The 20,249-nt window shown below is 42.5% G+C and overlaps 1 protein-coding gene across 1 annotated transcript in view; it reads right to left on the reverse strand.

Moving 5' to 3' along the window:
• Positions 1 to 20,249, reverse strand: part of LOC306921358 (G protein-coupled receptor kinase 5-like) — a 113,508-nt gene that overhangs the window by 73,113 nt on the left and 20,146 nt on the right. The window contains exon 2 of the mRNA XM_079498469.1: positions 76 to 171. Coding sequence (XP_079354595.1) covers positions 76 to 171 — 96 coding nt within the window. The remainder of the gene's footprint in view (positions 1 to 75; positions 172 to 20,249) is intronic.

Consider the following 20,249-nt stretch of genomic DNA (forward strand, 5'->3'; position numbering starts at 1 on the left):
TCTCCTCTCCTCTCCTCTCCCACCCCGCGGGAGGACGACCCCTCTCCTCTCCTCTCCTCTCCTCTCCTCTCTTACCAACGGTGCGTCGGAGCTCCTCACACTGACTGATGTGGGGAAGTTTTAACATCTCCTTCCATTTCTTACTGCGACCGTTTCGCTTCCCTCCTCCACCTGACACACAGAGAGAGAGAGAGAGAGAGAGAGAGAGAGAGAGAGAGAGAGAGAGAGAGAGGCAGAGACAGAGGGGGGCAGAGAAAGAAACAGATGTTTAGACATTGTTTTAACGTTACACTTACAGTACGTGTCTTGGAACATTTTCAACCGATGCTCCAGTTTCTCAACACAGGAACAAGACTTGGAGCTGTGTGTGCGTGTGCGTGTGTGTGTGTGTGTGTGTGTGTGCACGCGTGTCTTGTCCAGATGCAGTAACAGCTGGCTCATCTCACCAGTTGCCTCTGTGCTTCATGGACCATGATGTGATGAGATGTGTCGACGGCTTCAAAGATCATGTTCACGCACCCAAACAAACACAGAACTCGAGTGTGGTGCCAGGTAGGGGTGCAACATTTAATCAAACTAATAGTTTTCACTCACACACACACACACACACTCACACACACACACACACACACACTTAAAACTAGCTTTTCAATTAATTGCTAATCAATATCAAATGGTGCGTTTATATATATATCGCTTATATTATATCCAAAATCTAAATTGACATAGATGTGCATTACATTCACCCATTCACTTCACACACACACTTATACACTGATGGTGGAGGAGACCATGCAAGGCACCAACCTGCACATCGGGAGCAATTAGGGTTTCAGCATCTTGCTCAAGGACGTTTGGGGATCGAACTGGGAACCATCCGGCCGCTCTACCGGCCACTCTACCCCTGAGCCACTGCCGTTAACCCATTATGGGCGGGAACCCCTTTTGGTGTTTTAACTTTTAACTAAGCATTATGTTATACTTTAGCTATTGAAAAATAGCAGATCTACAAGCTCGTAGCGCGCCACTCACTCTTGTAGGTCTGCTATTTTTGAAATATCGTGAAAATGAGGCACAGATCTTTGAATATATTATATTCTTTCTGAAGACTTTTTTTTTTTTTTTTGACGTCAGGCCTAAATGGGTTTAAGAAAGTAGTGGCTATTACAGCCCCAGCGCCACGCAGCCCCAGTGGTGTAAAAAGTAGGCTACTCAAATGCTTTATGTAAAAGTATCAATGCTGTAATATAGGAATACTCCGTTACAAGAAGAAGTTCAAAATGTACTTAATGTACTTACTTTGTAAAAGGCAGCTCAAGCTCACATTGTGAGCTAGATCGGCTATTTTCAAATGGCCAACATGAATATAGGCTGAAGTGGGTAGTGTAGCCTATGTTTTATGTAATAATAACCTAAAAAGTAGTGATGCACCGAATATTCGGCCGCAGAAAGTATTCGGCAGAAAATGGCTAAAAATGCATTTTCGGCCTATTCGGTTTCGGCCCGAATAGGCAGAAAATATATCACCGAATAGTGTATGCAATTAATGCATTCAAAAGAGCTGAATAAATGTTTTATGGACCCATAATAGTGATTATTATTTCAGGTAGAATCAGGTAAAAGAATCAGGTAAAAGTAACTAAACTTTTCGAATGTAAATCAGGAGCGTCAAACGCATACAAGAGCTATCCGTGCAACAGCTGCAATCTTTAGGCAAGTATATGAAAACTACAGCGGAAGAAAATCGAGCAAGAGGCGCGACTCCAGTTCAAACTAGCGGACCAATGGGACCATATTATATATTTCCTGTTAGTGTATATTTCTGAAGTGTATATCTGTATGTCTTTAAATGTTCTGATGAATTGAAAATGGAGGACCCTGATGGAAACAAGTCTTAGTGCTTTTCATGGTTTAGTCCTCAAAGTAGCAGTGTTAGTATTGACTTATAATACCGGTATATCAATTATAAGTCTTTGGATGGTATTGATTGATTCTTTGGATGGTATTGATTGATTGATAAGTGCAATATCAATCAATCAATACCATCCAAAGATTGCGAATAAACCAACAGCCTCCTGTTGCTCCCAAGTTGTGTGGGGGGGGGGGGGGGGGGGGGGGGGGGGGGGGGTCAGAGGTATTGAAGAGGAGGAGGCAGAGAATGTCACTTAAATATCTAAATTGCCTTATAGTTCAAAATGTGCACAGTTGTGACTGTTTTTTTTTAGGTGTTTCCTTCATTTTTAGACTAGTAAAAATCCACAGGGAAAAGCTACGCTTTCCTGCTCAGGGTTAATTGAACTCTTCTTCAGAGTGCGCAAAAAAAAAAGAAAAAAACGGACCCTTCCAGGAGACGTTCACATGGGTGAACAATTTCCTTAAGGCTGAGACCACAACAGCGGGGTGAGCCCCAAACACGCACATGACTAACTGAATGGCTGAGTCACAGACAGACCACTGAGTGAGACACGGTACATTATACCACAAAACACAACACAAAGTACACGTCGCGTGTCTCCATGCAGGCTGTTGTGTTGTCACAGGGAGAGACGCGAGCCGGGGACTTTGAGGTTCTAGACTAGAGAGAGGCTCCGGAGTACACATGCAGGGTAGCACGCGTTCAATTAAACAAACTCGTGCAGGCACGTGCAGAGAGTGGTGGAGACTATAGAGCGTCGCAGTCCCGCCCCCTACCAGGGCCCAGGAAATGATTCTCCGTTCATTTCAGAAAGTATTTATTTAAAGACGTTTACGCCGCGGACAAAGCCAACTCGAGTCGTGACAAATCATGACAACAAACACCATTTGTTTAGGCCGAACAAATAATTAGAAAGAAGAAAAAAAACGGCAGGTTACAACACTTTTTTTTGTTGTTTTTCTTCTTTGTAATTATTTGTTCCGTCCAAAATATTGTGTTTGTTGTCATGAGTTGTCACGACTCGAGTTGGCTTTGTCCGCGGCGTAACCGTCTTTAAATAAATACTTTTTGAAATGTCTATGGGAAAAATGCATTGGGATTCATTTCCTGGGCCATGGTAGGGGGCGGGACTGCGACGCTCTATAGGCAGGGGCTGAACTCCCATAAGAGGGCACTTTTGGCCCCAAAATAGCGAAAATAGCAGATCTACAAGCTCACAACGCGTCGCGCTGCGACGCGTTGAGAGCTTGGAGATCTGCTATTTTCGGGGCGCTCAACCCTGCACTCTTTATCTACTGGATTTCGAAACAAATGTGTTCAACGCAAAAATGCTGCGTTCAAAACTAAGACTAAATATATTGACAATTCCGTTGACGAATATAAACTAGACTAAAATGTTATAGGAAGGGACTAGTGGGCAAAGAGATCCAGTATAAGTCATTTTACACTTGGTTGCATGCTGAAAATAGCAGATCTACAAGCTCACAACGCGTCGAGCTTGTAGATCGGCTATTTTCAGCAACAGTCATTACGACAGCATCAAGGCCCATTTTAGTCGACATTTTAGTAGATTTAGTCGACTCAAATCTTATGATATTTAGTCGACTAAAACTAGACCAACACTAAAACATTCCAGGTGACTAAAATGTGACTAAAACTAAATGATAACTATTCAAGAGACTATAATGACTAAAAACTAAAATAGAGATTTGCGACTTTTCAAGATGGCGGCAAGCTAGACGGACGTGTGTCTCTCAACTCCGCAGCTTGTTACAAATTATTTAACAAAAAAAACAGACTAATGGAAAAGTGAGCAGTTTTATTTAAGCAACCTGATGATGAATAACAAAAGAATGCCCAAACGAGGTGGCAAAAACCAAGCCAAGTTGAGCTTTGGTTCTGCTGGGTCCAAGGAAAGCGGGGAAGCTAATGCTAGCAACATGGCTGGGGCTGAGAGCTCGGGAGCTGAGGGGGAAGACACGGGCCGTCGCTCAGAGAGTGCAAGTTGCTCTATTCTCGAGGCTATCAAGGAGATGAAATCCGAATTCTCACAAAAGTTAGATTCAGTCATGTCGGCGATTGAAGGTATGAAGAAAGAGGTCGGAGATTGCAAAGAACGAGTCAAGGGTGCGGAGACTCGCATCTCTGGCACTGAGGACATTGTTGCTAGCTTACAGGCTAAGGTTCAGGACCTGGAAAAGAAGTACAAGCAAATGGAGCTAAAGGTTCTGAGCGGAGAAACAAGGTCCAGAAGATCCAATGTGAGATTGGTAAATTTGCCAGAGAAGACAGAGGGTTCTGATGCTTGTGACTTTCTCGAGCAGTGGCTGGTAAAAACATTGGACTTAACGTCGAAGCTAACCATTGAAGTGGCCCACAGGATTGGGCCGAGAAGAGAAGACAACGCTCCTCCGAGGACTCTCATCATGAAATTCCTGGACAATAGAGACAAGGTGAAGGTGATGAGGGCTGCTCGAACCAAGGGCCAAATCAAGCACGGGGATACATCTATAAAACTTTATCCCGATTTAACCGATGAGGTGCGCAAGCAGCAAAAAGTTTTTGACTCTGTCCGACAAAAACTTCGAGAGATCCCTGGGCTACGTCAAGGAATAATGTTTCCAGCTAGGTTATTGGTGACATATAAAAACAAAACTCAGTCCTTTGACAAACCAGCGGACGTGGATGACTTTATTCGACGAATAAAAGACGTGTCTGGAGCAGTCAGCAGTGGAGCCGCGGAGAAGTGAGGATGTGAGGTAGGCTGGCTAGCTAGCTAGCCCGAGGCAGCTAAACCAACACGGGGCACAGAACTTTTTATATATCCCTTTAATGTATTTTTTTCTATACAGTAAACCGTGATATAATTTTGATATGTTCAGATCATAGTTGTGCTCGGCACGCGATATTATTTTATACTGAGTTGTACTCTGAATGACGTTAAATGTTTTGGTTTTAGTGTCTCGATTTGTTTTGAATGATATGCTAGCTTGTTGTTATCTTGGAGCTACTGTTAGCTGAAGGCTAATATGTTGGGGGCCGTGGGGGTTCTTTTTTTCTCCCCGTCTTTGTTTATGGTTCAGGCTGATGTTGTTTTTTGGTTGGGGAAGCTTTATATTATTATTATCCTATAACTAGATCGTGTGGTTTGTACTTATTATAGTAATTGGGGATAAATGATGACACTATAGTACCGTGTCTCGGCACGGGACTCAATTTCCCATGATGCATCTGGGTCCCGGTTTTGTATTTCAGTTCCGGATCATTGTACAGACCTAAGGGTCATCTTAATTTTGAGGGAGCACCACTGCTGGTACCCTCCGGTACTACACCCGGATTTATAGTATAGCATTTTGTGTAGTGTCCCCTGCCACAGGGCTTTCATGGCACAACTTTGAAGGGATAGATTGCAGAATAGTGTACTCTTTTGGTACACATTTATATTTCGTTTTACATTAAATACACAATCTAAATTTAAAAGAAGGCAATGGGTGGGGGGGGGGGGGATTTAATAAAACCAGGAAAACTATGTTTTTGGATAGTTCACTACTAAGGGTTGTGTGTGCACATGTATGTATATGCATGCATGTGCGTGTATGTGCATGTGTATATACAGTATTATTATACAAAAAATAATTTATTAAAAAATAAAGTATAATTATATTATATATTTAAAAAAAAAAAAAGAGAGATGGGGGAAGGGAAAAGATTAAACATCGGTTGTAAAAAAAAATATTTTATTTTTTTTTATTTTTTTTTTATTTTCTGCTCAAGGTCTAATACTATGGTTTAAATTCTGTTTTCACTTATATTGGGGGAGGGAGAGTTTATCACGAGGCGAATGGTGATGCTGGGTCATTCCTCACATTGTGTGGAGTGGTCTTTAACCTTTTTGAAGTGGGAAGCAGGGGGGGGGGGCAAGCCTACTCGATGGGCTCAGGGGTTTTGGGGTTTTTGTTTTTCAGGCTCACTGTCGCAGCCTTTGTTTTCATGTTATGTGTTTATTTGTTTGTTGAAGGCACTGCTCTAAATTCAGGTTCAGAAAAGTCATTTGAGATATGTGATTGTGGCTAGAGAATTGGAGGTTAAATTCACTTCATGGAATTGTAGGGGTTTACAAAAAATCAAAAAGGTTAAGCAGGTGATGGGAAGGTTAAAAGATATCCACTCGAGTATTGTCTTTCTCCAGGAAACGCATTTGATACTGAATGAGGATATTAGGATTAGGAAAAGATGGCGAGGGGAGGTGTTTTCAGCACCTTTCACTTCCCAGGCTAGGGGGGTCATGACTCTTATACACAAATCTATCCCATTTAATGTTACTAAGGTAATTGCCGATAAAATGGGGCGATATTTGATAATTCAAGGTAATCTTTTTGCAGAGTGTCTTATTTTGGTAAATATCTACGCACCGAACAATGATGACCCAAAGTTTTTCAGTAACTTATTTATATTATTGACATCTCTTGGGGGTCATTATCTGATAGCGGGGGACTGGAATGTGACCCCTAATCCTACTGAAGATAGATCTACTCATTCAGACAAAACTCACTCTAAAAGTAGGGAAGTTATTCACCAGTTTTCCAAAGACTTAAATCTTAGAGACATATGGAGAGATAGAAACCCTGGTGTATCTGCATACTCATGCTATTCTAGTACATACAAAACGTACAGTAGAATTGATTTATTTCTGGTTTCTGCAAGTCTTGTAAATAGAGTTAAGGACTGTGTGTATGATAGTATCCTAATTTCAGATCATGCTCCTAATAGTTTGATTTATGTAGACCCAGGTCGGATGCGGGACCCCCCTAAGTGGAGGTTTGAGCAGAGATGGCTCCAGGACCCTGAGCTGATAACTTTTTTGGAAGAACAAATAGACACCTATTTTGCTACAAATACGGATGAAACATCGGCAACTATAAGGTGGGAAGCATTTAAGGCTTTTATTAGGGGACAGATTATAAATTTTACGAGCTCCAAAACAAAGAAAAACAAACAAAAAGTTATATTACTGGAATCAAAAATTAAAGCTATGGAAGGTTCTTACTTTAAGAAGCCTTGTCCTAAATTACATCAGGAAATATTATTATTACGTGCACAATATAATGAAATATCCGCTTCCAAAGCAGCAGCTAATTTGTTAAAGCTCAAACAAACTATCTTTGACCAGGGTGAGAAGTCTGGCAGGGTTCTAGCCTGGCGCATTAAACAAATGCAAACTGAAAGAGCAATCAACATGTTAAAAAATGATGTTGGGGAGACGATAGAAGACCCTATCCAAATTTGCGAGGCATTTAGAGATTATTATGGTAAATTATATAGCTCCGAGACAAATCAAGAAGATGTAGTTGAGAGCTCCTTTTTGGATGGAATTAATATTCCTAAAATTCGAGAGGAAGACAGTAAAAAGCTGGGGGCAGATGTGAGTATTGGTGAGATTTTGGAGGCAATGAGTAATATGAAGTCTGGAAAAGCTGCAGGGCCTGATGGTCTGCCGATAGACATTTATAAAAGATTTGCGGGCAGATTGGCGAGACCCCTCTTGGACATGTATACTGAATCTTTTGAAGAGGGAGTATTGCCTCCCACTTTGAGAGGAGCCCTCATTATACTTTTGCCAAAACCTGGTAAATCAAATGATAGATGCGAAAATATGCGTCCAATCAGCCTCTTAAATTCTGATCTTAAGATACTTTGCAAAATACTTGCAAAGAGACTAGAACTTATTCTACCTGAAATTATAGATGAGGACCAGAATGGGTTCATGGTGGCCCGCCAGGGTTTTCACAATGTAAGGAGAGTATTGGATTTATTGCATGTCCAGGAGGGGGCGCCAGATACAGCCTTTTTATCTCTCGATGGGGAAAAAGCTTTCGACCGCGTAGAGTGGCCGTTTCTATTCGAGCTTCTTGGTCGATTTGGCTTGGGGGAGAACTTTTGTAAATGGGTAAGACTGTTGTATAACGATCCATATGCAGAAATACTAACCAACAATAATATATCTAGACCGATTAGGATCCATAGAGGCTGTAGACAGGGATGCCCTTTATCACCACTCTTATTTTTGATCGCAATTGAACCATTTGCAATTGCTGTAAGGGAACATACACTAATTACAGGTATTAATATAGAAAATCTAGAGCACCGCATATCTTTATATGCTGATGATGTAATATTATTCCTGAAAAATTTGGAGATATCTGTCCCAGCTATTCTGGATCTAATAACTTCGTATGGTCGCATATCTGGCTACAAAGTAAACAACTCTAAGTCATCCATTATGCTTCTGAACTCGGAAGAAAGATCAAACCCTCCCGGTCATGTTCGTCACTTCAGACCAGTAAATGCCTTTACTTATTTGGGAATCCAAATCGTGCCAAGGTTGGAAGAGGTTGTGAATGCCAATTATGACCCAATTTTAGCCACAATCGAAAATTCAATTAATAGATGGTCAAGTCTTTCAATATCTTTGATCGGCAGAATTAATATACTCAAAATGAATGTACTTCCCAAGCTATTGTATTTATTTCAGAACGTACCCTTGTCACCTCCACCAAACTTCTTTTCTAGAACCAGGAAATTGTTTACCAACTTTATTTGGAACAATAGACGTCCTAGACTTAGATTGTCCTTACTTTATCTACCCTATGATAGGGGAGGATTACAGTGTCCTAACTTGCTGTGGTATTTTTGGGCAGCTCAATTGAGAACACTAATGTTCTACTTTACAACGGATGCGGCGCCGGCATGGAAAGATGTGGAATCAAGCTCCTTGAAGTTACCACTCCCCCTTTATATTTACTCAGATACTTATAAAAACCTAAAAAGAATTACAAGCAATCCTATAGTTAAAACAATGATTGAAGTCTGGCATGAGGTTAATATATTTTTGGGAGAACATCCACGTCTCTCTCGCTTCAGCCCAATATGGGGTAATAATCAATTTGTGCCAGGTAGAGCTGATGGGGGGTTTAAATTGTGGGCTGATAGGGGAATAGGTCAATTAAGGGATGTATTTGAGAGGGGTCGGGGGAGTATGCTCTCGTTTGAGGAACTGGTCATTAAATATGATATCCCTCGCAAACACTTCTTTAAATATCTGCAACTGAGGGACTTTATTAGAACTAATCTGGGGCAATCCATGCTGGCCCCATCCATGTCTGTGCTGGAGAAAGCTTTGGTTAATGACCCATTCGGAAGGGGGTTAATATCACATTTCTACGCCCTATTGGTTGACTTTTCTCCGGAATCCTCGGAAGATAGGCTTAATGCCTGGAGAACAGATATTCAGGAGGATTTAACAGTGGAACAATGGAGTACGGCTTGTGCACAAGCTCAATCCCAGACTGGGAATACTCGTCTAAAACTTCTACAATACAATTGGCTTATGAGAGTGTACATTACACCAGTGAAACTTAATAAGTATAATTGTAATATTCCAGATGTATGCACCAGATGCGGTGAAGATAGAGGCACATTGTTCCACTGTCTATGGTCCTGTCCAAAATTGATTGAGTTTTGGGGGAAGGTCGGGCAGGAAATACAGAAGATTTTGTCAATAAATATTGTACCAGAACCAAAGTTCTTCCTGCTCGGTCTATATCCGGAGGGACACAAGATAAAGCGTAATGAACAAATGTTTATAGATATATGTCTTTTACAAGCTAAGAGAGTGATAGCATTGACCTGGAAGAGGCCGGACAAACCAAGTATTACACAGTGGTTCAGAGAATTGTCTTTATGTCTACCTTTGGAAAAGATTGCATACATTCTTAAGGACAAACAAGAAATGTTTCAGGAGGTGTGGGGCCGTTTTATGAGATACATAAAGAACAATAATTTGTCACATCTAATGGATGGAGCTGAAGAGGAGTAGTGCTGTTGTTGTTGTTGTTTTTTGTTTTGTTTTGTTGTTTTTGGTTATTGTTGTTTTGCTTTCTTTATATCAGTAATTGTCTTGTACTGTTCATTGTTGTTTTTTGTATATGTGTATTGTCATTTGTGTGTAAAAAGGAAAATAAATATATTGTTGAAAAAAAAAAAAAAAAAATAGAGATTTGCTGCCAAAAACAAAAAAACTGCTCTGGACGGGGGTCCGAGGACAATTCCAATGCATCAGACCAGATCCGAACGGGTCTCTGAGACCCGGGCCATTACTGGACCGGAGGCTAAAGTACATCAATAATAACATTAATTGGAATGCATTTTTATGGTGCTTTTCTATGCACAGAGTGCTTACTCCAAAGTGCTCACAATGGTCCATTCATTTGGGAAGGTGAAGCGGCGAACAGTGTACGCCCGTAGGCGCTGTCGCGGTTTTACAGTTTAACGGTAATAATACAGGTTTCTATGAAATCTCGGTTGGTCTCGCCGGCCAAACCGTTGTCACGTGTCGTCGTCAGCCACCGGTCAGCCGCAAACTCGCGCTGAAACAATGTGATGTGAGAAGAACCGCTATATAACAGTTATATACACCTCGCCGTACAGCGGACGCACGTGCAGAAAATGGCAGATCTACAAGCTCACAGTGCGTCGCGCGCACCCGCAACGCAGATGCACACACAGTGAGTCGCGCTCCCCCCCGCGACGCACATTCACACACCAATGGTGGCAAGCTACCGTGCGAGAGGCACCGACCGACTTATTGGAGGCAATGCGGGGTTCAGTGTCTTGCCCGAGGACACTTCCGACATGTGGACAGGAGGATTTGAACCGCCGACCCACGGATCATTGGAGGACCTGCTCTACCTCCTGAGCCACAGCCGCCCCTAATTCAATCTTCTGTCGGCACCAACTAATGTTAGCTAGGCTGCTATGATGATGTGTTGCTTAAACCATTTAGGCCTGACCTCAAAATTAAAAAAGAATCTTCTAAATCCTCCAGTTTTCTGAAATAAATATTTTCACGATTTTTCAAAAATAGCAGGACTACAAGCTCGTAGCGCGCCACTTGGTGGCGCGCTACGAGCTCAGAGCTCATAGCTCGTAGCTCATAGCGCTGGTGGCTCATAGCGCTGGTGGCTCATAGCGCGCCACCGAGTGGCACGCTACGGGCCTAATTTTGAGGTCAGGCCTAAATGGGTTAAGAGGGGTTAGAGATGATATTGTTTTCTGTTTTGCTGTTCGTTGGTAAATAATACAGGGATAGGGTTCAACTGATGGTGCCAATAAGGTTGGCTAATCTTCGACCATGCGCTGCAGTCTTTTTTGGCATGGCAGTCCGAGCGGCTGTACGAACGTGTTGTGGATGACGTACGTACAGTACGCGCTTCTCAATGATGCCTGTGTAGAAGTGAAGAGAAGCCTACTGTCTCTACAGAGTCTGTTGATAATCAAGAAGATGCACCAGTAAATAATAAAAAATTGAGGACGATAAAAAATGGTTAACCCATTTAGACCTATGAGAGCAGATTATATACAAATTGTCTTCTAAATCCTAAAGGTTTTCTGAAAAACCTCATGTTTCTAATGTCAGTGGTTCTCAAATTATTCCATGTCAAGGACGCCGACAATTATATGTAATAGAGGGTATGCGCATGCATAAAGTGAATGGAAAATCGAGTGGCAAATCGAGTGGCAAAGTGAGTGGCAAAGTGAGTGGCAAAGTGACAGGCAAAGTGAGTTTAACATTGTTTAATGTCGTTTAATGCAATTAGATTTACAAACTTTTCTGTTTGTATGTATGGGCTGTCAAGGCCAGAAAGTAGTTTTTAGCCACTCAGTAGGCCTTCCTGCATAACTTCGTGGTTTGACGATGATGTCACACGCATACCCTCTATTGGCCGGCGACCACCATCAGAAAATATGTTGTTCCAGGCAGGAACACCCCCCCCCCCCCCCACCCCCCCTTGTAGATCTGCTATTTTTCAATAGCTAAAGCATATCATAATGCTAACAAGTGGGTTATTTGACCGTGTGTGTCAGTGGCCGCCTGTACAAATGAACTTTTGTAATACTACTACACCTGTGCATCTAGTATGCACCTATAGCGCTTTGGATGAAAGCGCGATATAAATGCAGTAGTTGCCATTTACTACTGCAAAGGTAAACAAATTAAAAATTAAAATGATAGCCACACATTATTGAATCAAAAAGGTACACGTACAGAGGTTTAAAAAAGAAAACAAGTATCAACTTGTGTTACTAAGACAACTGGAAGGAATAAAATAATAAGCCTGGCCTCCGAGAGGTGGCACCATGGAAACTGAAAGGCATGTCGATGGACCAGTTCTAACCTCGCACGCACGCACGCACACACGCACACGCACACGCGCGCGCACACGCACACGCACACGCACACACACACACACACACACACACACACACACACACACACACACACACACACACACACACACACACACACACACACACACACAGGGGGATAAAGAGGGCTGAATGTGTATTCCTGTACAGTTCAAAGGTTAGGAAGGAGTTCACGTTAGGGTAACCCACCTTACAAATAACAGTCACAACAGTCACAAAGTGAGCTGTACTGTACTTGTGCTGTAGTACTGTACTGTACAAGCCTAGTGTGTGCGTACGTGTGTGTGTGTGTGTGTGTGTGTGTGTGTGTGTGTGTGTGTGTGTGTGTGTGTGTGTGTGTGTGTGTGTGTGTGTGTGTGTGTGAGACGCAGACACAGGGACACACATAGCTGTGTATAGGAGTGGCCAGCACCACTCAAAAATATATACATAGAGGCGGTTTGAATGAAATGGGCCACTACTACATGGCATACGTGAGCAGAGAATAACATTTTGGATTATTTACATCCAATGTTTTACGATCTGTCTGTGTTTGGTTTTGTTGCGTGGTTTTGTCTGGTGTTTTTTTTTGGTTATTGTAGTAATTTCATTCCAGACGTGATATTTTATTATCCGTTTGTTTTGAAAGAATAAAAAAAGGAAGCACGTTGAGTTGGACGCCATGACCCATTCTGGACGGGAACCCCTTTTGGTGTTTTAACTAAGCGATTATGTTATACTTTAGCTATTGAAAAATAGCAGATCTACAAGCTCATAGCGCGCAACCGAGTGGCGCGCTACTAGCTTGTAGATCTGCTATTTTTTGAAAAATTGTGAAAATGCGGCACAAATCTTTGAATATATATTCTTTCAGAAGACTTTTTTTTGTTTTTTTTCGATTTCAGGTCTAAATGGGATAACTGGATGTAAACATGAGGGGGAAAACGATTAGAAACAAGATCCAATGGTCTGTGTTCGTTGAAAAGAATAACATGCGAGTGTAAATGTTAAAAAGGTACATCCTCACTATGACACAGGCCGTTAGAATACAGGTTGAGTAAAGCTCCCTATTAGCCCATTGATTCTGGACGGTGAAACCCTTTTTGGTGTTTTAAGCATGATGTTGTACTTTAGCTATTGAAAAATAGCAGATCTACAAGCTCATAGCGCGGCCGCGCTACGAGCTTGTAGATCTGCTATTTTTTTGAAAAATCGTGAAAATGTGCCGCAAATCTTTGAATATATATTCTTTCACAGCGAAAGTTTTTAACCCAAATCTTTGCTTCCGGGGGGGGGGGGGGGGGGGGGGTCCCTGGAACTACTTATTTTCAGATGGGGGTCCACAGCCAAACACAGATAATTCGGGGAGTCCTTGACATGGAGAAGGTTGAGCACCACTGACATAGAAACATAGGTTTTTCAGAAAACTGTCTTGTTTTTTTTAAGAATCGGCCGCATGTCTAAATGGGTAAAAAAGTAATTTCGCCGGTGGAAAACGTCAAGACACACTTGGGGCTGGGACTGCACAGAAAAATGACCGACGGTTATGGCCCACATTTACTGAACACAAAAGAAATAACAAAATGTCAGTTATCCCTTTCAGGGAGACTGATAATATTATCCCATTTTGGGCGGGAACCCCTTTTGGGTGTTAGCATTACGTTATGCTTTAGCTATTGAAAAATAGCAGACCTACAAGCTCGTAGCGCACCACCGAGTGGCGCGCTACGAGCTTGTAGGTCTGCTATTTTTGAAAAATCCAAGAACGACTGACATAGAAACATAGCTTTTTCAGAAAACTGTCAGGATGTAGAAGACATTTTTTAGAATCTGATCTCAGGTCAAAATGGGTTATAAGCAGGAAATGAAAGTGTCCAGCCATATGCACTGCCAAAAAAAACCTTGGACGTGAAGAGGCGTATATATAGAGAGAGAGTGTCTCTGACCCAAGTAAGACAAGAGGGCGAGAAGAAACATCACATAAAGCTGGAGCCAGATGGGGAATAATAGCAGCCTCCGTCTGGATGACGTACGGGGCAACGTGAAAGAAATTATGGCAAGCTATAGAAGAAGGCCAAGTGCGTGTGTGTGTGTGTGTGTGTGTGTGTGTGTGTGTGTGTGTGTGTGTGTGTGTTGCTGTGTGTGTGTTGCTGTGCAGTGGTGGAAAAAGTACTCACATGTTTTATGTAAGTAGAAGTATCAATACCGCAATCAATGTAGATGTACTCCGTTACAACTAAGTAAAAGTCTGGAATTACACATTTTACTTTGAGTAAAAGGACAAAAGCAGGTAAATAAGGTATCGGTATGTCCTTGAAGTACCAAAAGTAAAAGTACACGTTGTGTAGAATGTCCCAGTTCACAAGTTCAAAATGTATACAGAAATTATTTGAAAATAGCCGATCTACAAGCTCACAATGCGTCGCGATGCGATGCATTGTGAGCTTGTAAATCGGCTATTTTCAAATAAAAAATAAAGTTTGTAAATAAATGTAGCAGAGTATTATAGTGGAGTAAAAGTACAATATTTGCATCCGAGATGTAGTGGCGTAGAAGTAAAAGTATTGGAAATAATTGGAAGTACCACAACAAAATGTTACTTAAGTACAATACTTAAGTAAATGTACGTGGTTACTTACTTTACAGTACTGCTGTATGCATGCGTGCGTGCGTGCCTGATGTATGTACATATGTGCTGCTGCTGCATGTGTGCCCATGTGTGCGTGTGTGTGTGCGTGCGTGTGCGTGCGCCAGTCAGATCTGGCTGGGCCACCCCACCCTGTTCAGAGTCACTCTGACGTCAAAGCCATGCGCACAGGGCCTTAATTTCGGACGGGACGGAGCGAGTATTTATTTAACTTTGGTTCCCACCTCCGTGACAGTGGGGCGCTCTCTCTCTCTCTCTCCCTCTCTCCCTCTCTCTCTCTCTCTCTCTCCATAAACACTGATTTCAGAACAGTGTGCCACTCGTCCGCAGCTGTGCTGAAACGAACATGTATAGCATCTTTTACAATGACTGACTCCAGAACACAATCTGGTTATTATGCATGCCTCCCAGCGGCTTTTTATTATTGTTCAAACTGGTCTGGAAGCAGCTGCAGTCGTCCAGGGCACCGGTTTAGGAAAAACACAGCTGCTGGAGTCACTGATCTCAAATCAGCACGCAACTTGTCCATGACCATGGCAAAGCAAGCGGTGGCAACAGAACAGAACGGCTACAGTGTGTGTGTGCATGCGTGTGCGTGTGCGTGTGCGTGTGCGTGCGTACACAGTCTTTCAGGCGATATATTGAATATGCTTTTCATGGCATGGCTCCTATGTAGGGCGAGCAGTCTAGAAGTGTGTCTGTCTGTGTGCGAGTACAGGACTAGTACTGAAACGTTAACTTTACCCGATCAGAGAAAAGAACGGTTGTGCATGCCTGACAGACACTCGGTTTCTTTATACATACAACACACATATACATACAAAAAAAAGAATAAGACTGCCATTTAGGCCATTTAGTACTTTTCAGAAATAATATTAACTTTGCCCAGATATGGAGATGACTGATATACACAATACACAATGTATACATATATACAACAATTAAAGGAGCATTCAGTGATTTGGGTGATTTGGAAAACCACCCAGTCCGCCCCGGTAACAAAATGTGCACATGCACGCTCTACAGTGGGGGGAAGTGCAACAGGCCAACAGCATGTGCACTAAGGCCCGCCCCCAGTCGATCATGATTGGAGGAAGGCCCCTCTCATCCTGATTGGATGAAGGCTTTGCCACCCGCCACCAAAACTGAAACTAGGGTTTTTTGACCCCAGGGGCTCACTGGGGACAGGGAGGAACTCCTTATTTGGTCAGCACACTCTATAGTAGGTAGGATTATCCAGAAAAAAAGGAAAAATAAGTGATATTTGAATTAAGTAAAATCACTGAATATACCTTTAATCATTTGTTCAAAGATTGTTGGACAACCACTTCAGAGACTCTATACTGTACATCCATGTATGATAAACAGCATCCTAAGGTTAGCAAGGAATATCACCTCTGATACTAGCCATGTTTTGTATGGAGAATATACTGTAGGTTGTTGCCTTCAGGAAGGAGATATGGTGTCCCAGCATACAATAAGGTCAGACTGAAGAAGTCTTTTGTCCATCAGTCGACTTTGAGGCTTAATCAGGTTTTTGGCCAGGACTAGACTGAGCTGTGGACATTGCTCTGTGCCCGCCCCTTATGTCTCTATGTATGTAACTGTATTTTTATTTCTGTTTTTGTGTTATGTCAAATGTGTGTACATGTGTTGCATACAAGGCCGCTGGGCCGCAAGACACATTTCGTAGTAAAAGTACTATATCACATCATATCATATCAAGCCAACAGACAAGCCAGTCTGTTGAAGTCTGAACTAGTCCGTTTGGTGGAGTGTCAACCTTGCGTGATGATGACTGATCTCACCAAACTCATGCCAAAAGTTCATTCATTCATTCATTCATTCATTCATTCATGCCAATAGCCTTCATGTACCATTTACTGTTATTATATGTACATACAAATTCCACTGAGGAATTTACATTTCTAGGCCAACATGTGTTTTGCATACCAACGCATATGTACTCCCTCCGTTTACAAGTCTGACTGGTTAGACTTACAGACCAATTGATACACTGAGAGAGAGAGAGAGAGAGAGCGAGAGAGAGAGAGAGAGAGAGAAAGAGTTCACCGAATTCCTTCATGTGGTGTCTTTTTGTGCGAGTCTGCAGGGAGCTGCACTGAATCATGAGCGCTTTAATGAAGGCACACACGTGAGCCTATTTTCTCCCCCCCGCCGTCCCCCTTTCACTGACGTCATCACTCAGTGTTTTCACAAGCTCTGGATTCAATGGGGTGGGCCAAAAGAGACCCAAAGTATCCATGCGCGCTCTCCTCTCCCCCCCCATCCTCCCTTGTCCTGCTTATCATCCCAAGGATGAGAAGGAGAGAGAGCGAGACCTGAGGTCACTCAGCTTCTGGTACTGGTACTGCAGCTGTCCCCATTTTATTTTATTGATTGATTTATTGATTGATTGATTGATTGATTGATTGATTGATTAACAGTTTGCATGGACACGCACACATGCAGGGAAGTACAGAACAGTATAAGGTCTGTTAAAAAGGATGAAACCAAGGAAGCCTTTCAGCTTGCTTCCATTGATGTACTCAAATTCATCGAAATTCTGTGTTTTTAACGGCGTAACTTTGCACCCTGGCGCATGATCTTAACTTTAGACCAATTTTTGATAACTACAGGACACAAGGGGGATGGCTATTATTTGGGCACATTTTCCTAAGTGGTGACTTTAGTTGTTGCCGGTTAATTAACCGTTATGAATGTTCCTTTTTGAATATACGAACGTTTGCGAATCACTGAGTCACCCGCCCAGGACTGCATTTGTGAACGTTGTTGCACAAGAATTATAGGTAAATGTAGTGAGTCCCCACAATGTAGTCTGGTGAGTAAAGTAATGACGTTGATTTCGTATTCCGTGAGGAAATTTGAATTTCATACATACTCAGTAGCATGCTCCGTCGTCACGTGTATTAACCCATCTTGGGCGGGAACCCCTTTGTGTTAGCATTATGTTATGCTTTAGCTATTGAAAAATAGCAGATCTACAAGTTCATAGCGCGCCACCGAGTGGCGCGCTATGAACTTGTAGGTCTGCCATTTTTGAAAAATCGAAGAACGACTGACATAGAAACATAGCTTTTTCAGAAGGATGTAGAAGACATTTTTAGAATCTGATCTCAGGTCAGAATGGGTTAAGTAATTGCCATTGTGGGGGTATGGGGTTTCTCTCCATCACACTATCACTAAACACGGGTGAAATTAAACCCCAACACCTGCCTGTAGAAGAAAAATCACACCTGTGTGAACTGAGTGGTGTAAGGTCTTATATAGACTGATCAGCTGTGGTCTGACGTAATGTCTGACGTAATGAAATCACACCCGTGTGAACTGAGTGGTGTAAGGTATTATATAGCCTGATCAGCTGTGTTCTGATGTAATGTCTGACGTAATGAAATCAGCATCAACCAATCAGCATCAACCATGCTCATTTTTTTTGCACAGACAGACAGACAGACAGACAGACTAACAAAGCCAGTTGTAGGAGTGGTTTACACCACTCAAAAACAGGGATGTGGGGCAGGGAAACAAACCTACCTTCTATGATGTCACAGAGCATCATGAAGGTACTGAAAGGACCCACCCACCTCAGACATCAGCGACATTATGAAAATGACAAAAATAATATTTTTTTCTGGGTGAAAATCACCCGTGTTTAGTGTTCTAGGGTAAAGTACCGTTGCACCAAAGACAATCTTAAAACTCTTTCAGCGCCAGAGGGCGGGGCCCTAGTTTTGGTCGGGGGTGCCATTTTGGCAATGGGACAAAAGAAAGAAATTCTATTGTGCATGTCATGTGCATGTCATCACCTGCACACCAGATTAGAGGAATTTTCAAAATATGGATTAAAAAAAAAGAATAAAAAAAATATATTATATATATATCTTAACGTCCCTGGCAATCAGTACATAGTGAAAGCGGCTCGTCTTAACGTCCCTGGCACTTACACTGTTTTAACGGTCACCAGTTAAAAACGTTAACAACGGCCAATCCGTGGGCGCAATGTGTTAGGGCCTGGCGCAACACGCCCTGGTGTGTTTTCTGTTTTGGGCATGCCATTAATTAAACCAATGAGTGTCAGCTGCTGCCATCACCTTTAAGAACCGGAGTGAGGCGCAATCCTATAAGTGGCGTACGAGATCAGAAGACGCCACATAGCGCCACAAACTACGCACACTACACTACTACGCACACACATACCACCGCACACTACGCTACTACGCACACACATACCGCCACAAACCCTGTGTCCTTGTGAAAAGCACACAAGCTCAAAGATCTATGACAGCATCATCAATAATGTGATACGATGATGATGTCAGGAGACACAGGGGGAAACAACAGTTCTATTCTCACAGAAACATGGAGAGTTGTCCAAACTCAGTGCATGACTGTTGAATCACTGGCCATTCCAACAGAGATCTGTGGGATATTTGGACATCATTATCTCTACGTCATATTCAGATGCTCACAGGGATGGATTGACCCCAAACGAGGGGCCCCGGGCCGGGGCCAGTATTGTTTTGGGGGGTGGGGGCGGGGGGGGGGGGACATAGCGTGCGTGTGCATGAAAGTTTCGGGTTTTTCCATCTTTTTCACCTAAATTTAACAATCGACAGCCAATGAATGTCCCCTCCCAGGAGCCCTTTTCAGGGCCTCAAACCCAGTACCACGGCTGACCAGATTCCCTGAAGGACCTCTGAGGGCCCCCCTGGGCCGCGGCCCCACGGCGAATTTGGCCCTGGATGCTCATTCTCAGTATAGAGATGCTCAGATCAGGTTTTTTGGGACCGCTACCGATCACCGATTGTTTTTCTCATGATCGGCCGATACCGATACTGATCTTGTGAAATGTTGCAAACTTTCATATTTCCAAAATGATTATATGTCAAAACCCCCGTCAAAACTGTTCCTGTGTGTGGGGGGAGGATGGGGAGAATGTTTAGGCCTGTCACAAAAATGCAAAAATGATGTCATACTATATATCTGATTGACATTTATACCACTTAAATGGTGTAAAAGATCAGTTTCTCCAGATAGGGTAAATGCTGATTACCGATCAGAGCGAATATCGGCCGATACGGCCGCTCACCGATCGCTAGGTTATATATATTTTTTTCTTTTTATGTCAATGGGATGTAAACTACATGCTCTCTGGGAGATGGCGCGCTACGAGCTTGTAGGTCTGCTATTTCTTTTAAATCGTGAAAATGCGGCACAGATCTTTGAATATATTCTTTCAGAAGACTTATTTTTTTTAATTTCGACGTCAGGCCTAAATGTGTTAATCACATCAAAATGGAATCATAGTATTTACACAGCAAGAATGTTGTCTCACATGAAGTGTGACAACTTGAGGATTTAAATTTTAGAGAAAGAACAATGTCACGGTGGTAAACGGGCTGTTTAGTGTTTACTAGTATG

Source organism: Electrona antarctica (genome assembly GCF_951216825.1).
Source record: "Electrona antarctica genome assembly, chromosome: 4".
Classification (NCBI taxonomy): domain Eukaryota; kingdom Metazoa; phylum Chordata; class Actinopteri; order Myctophiformes; family Myctophidae; genus Electrona; species Electrona antarctica.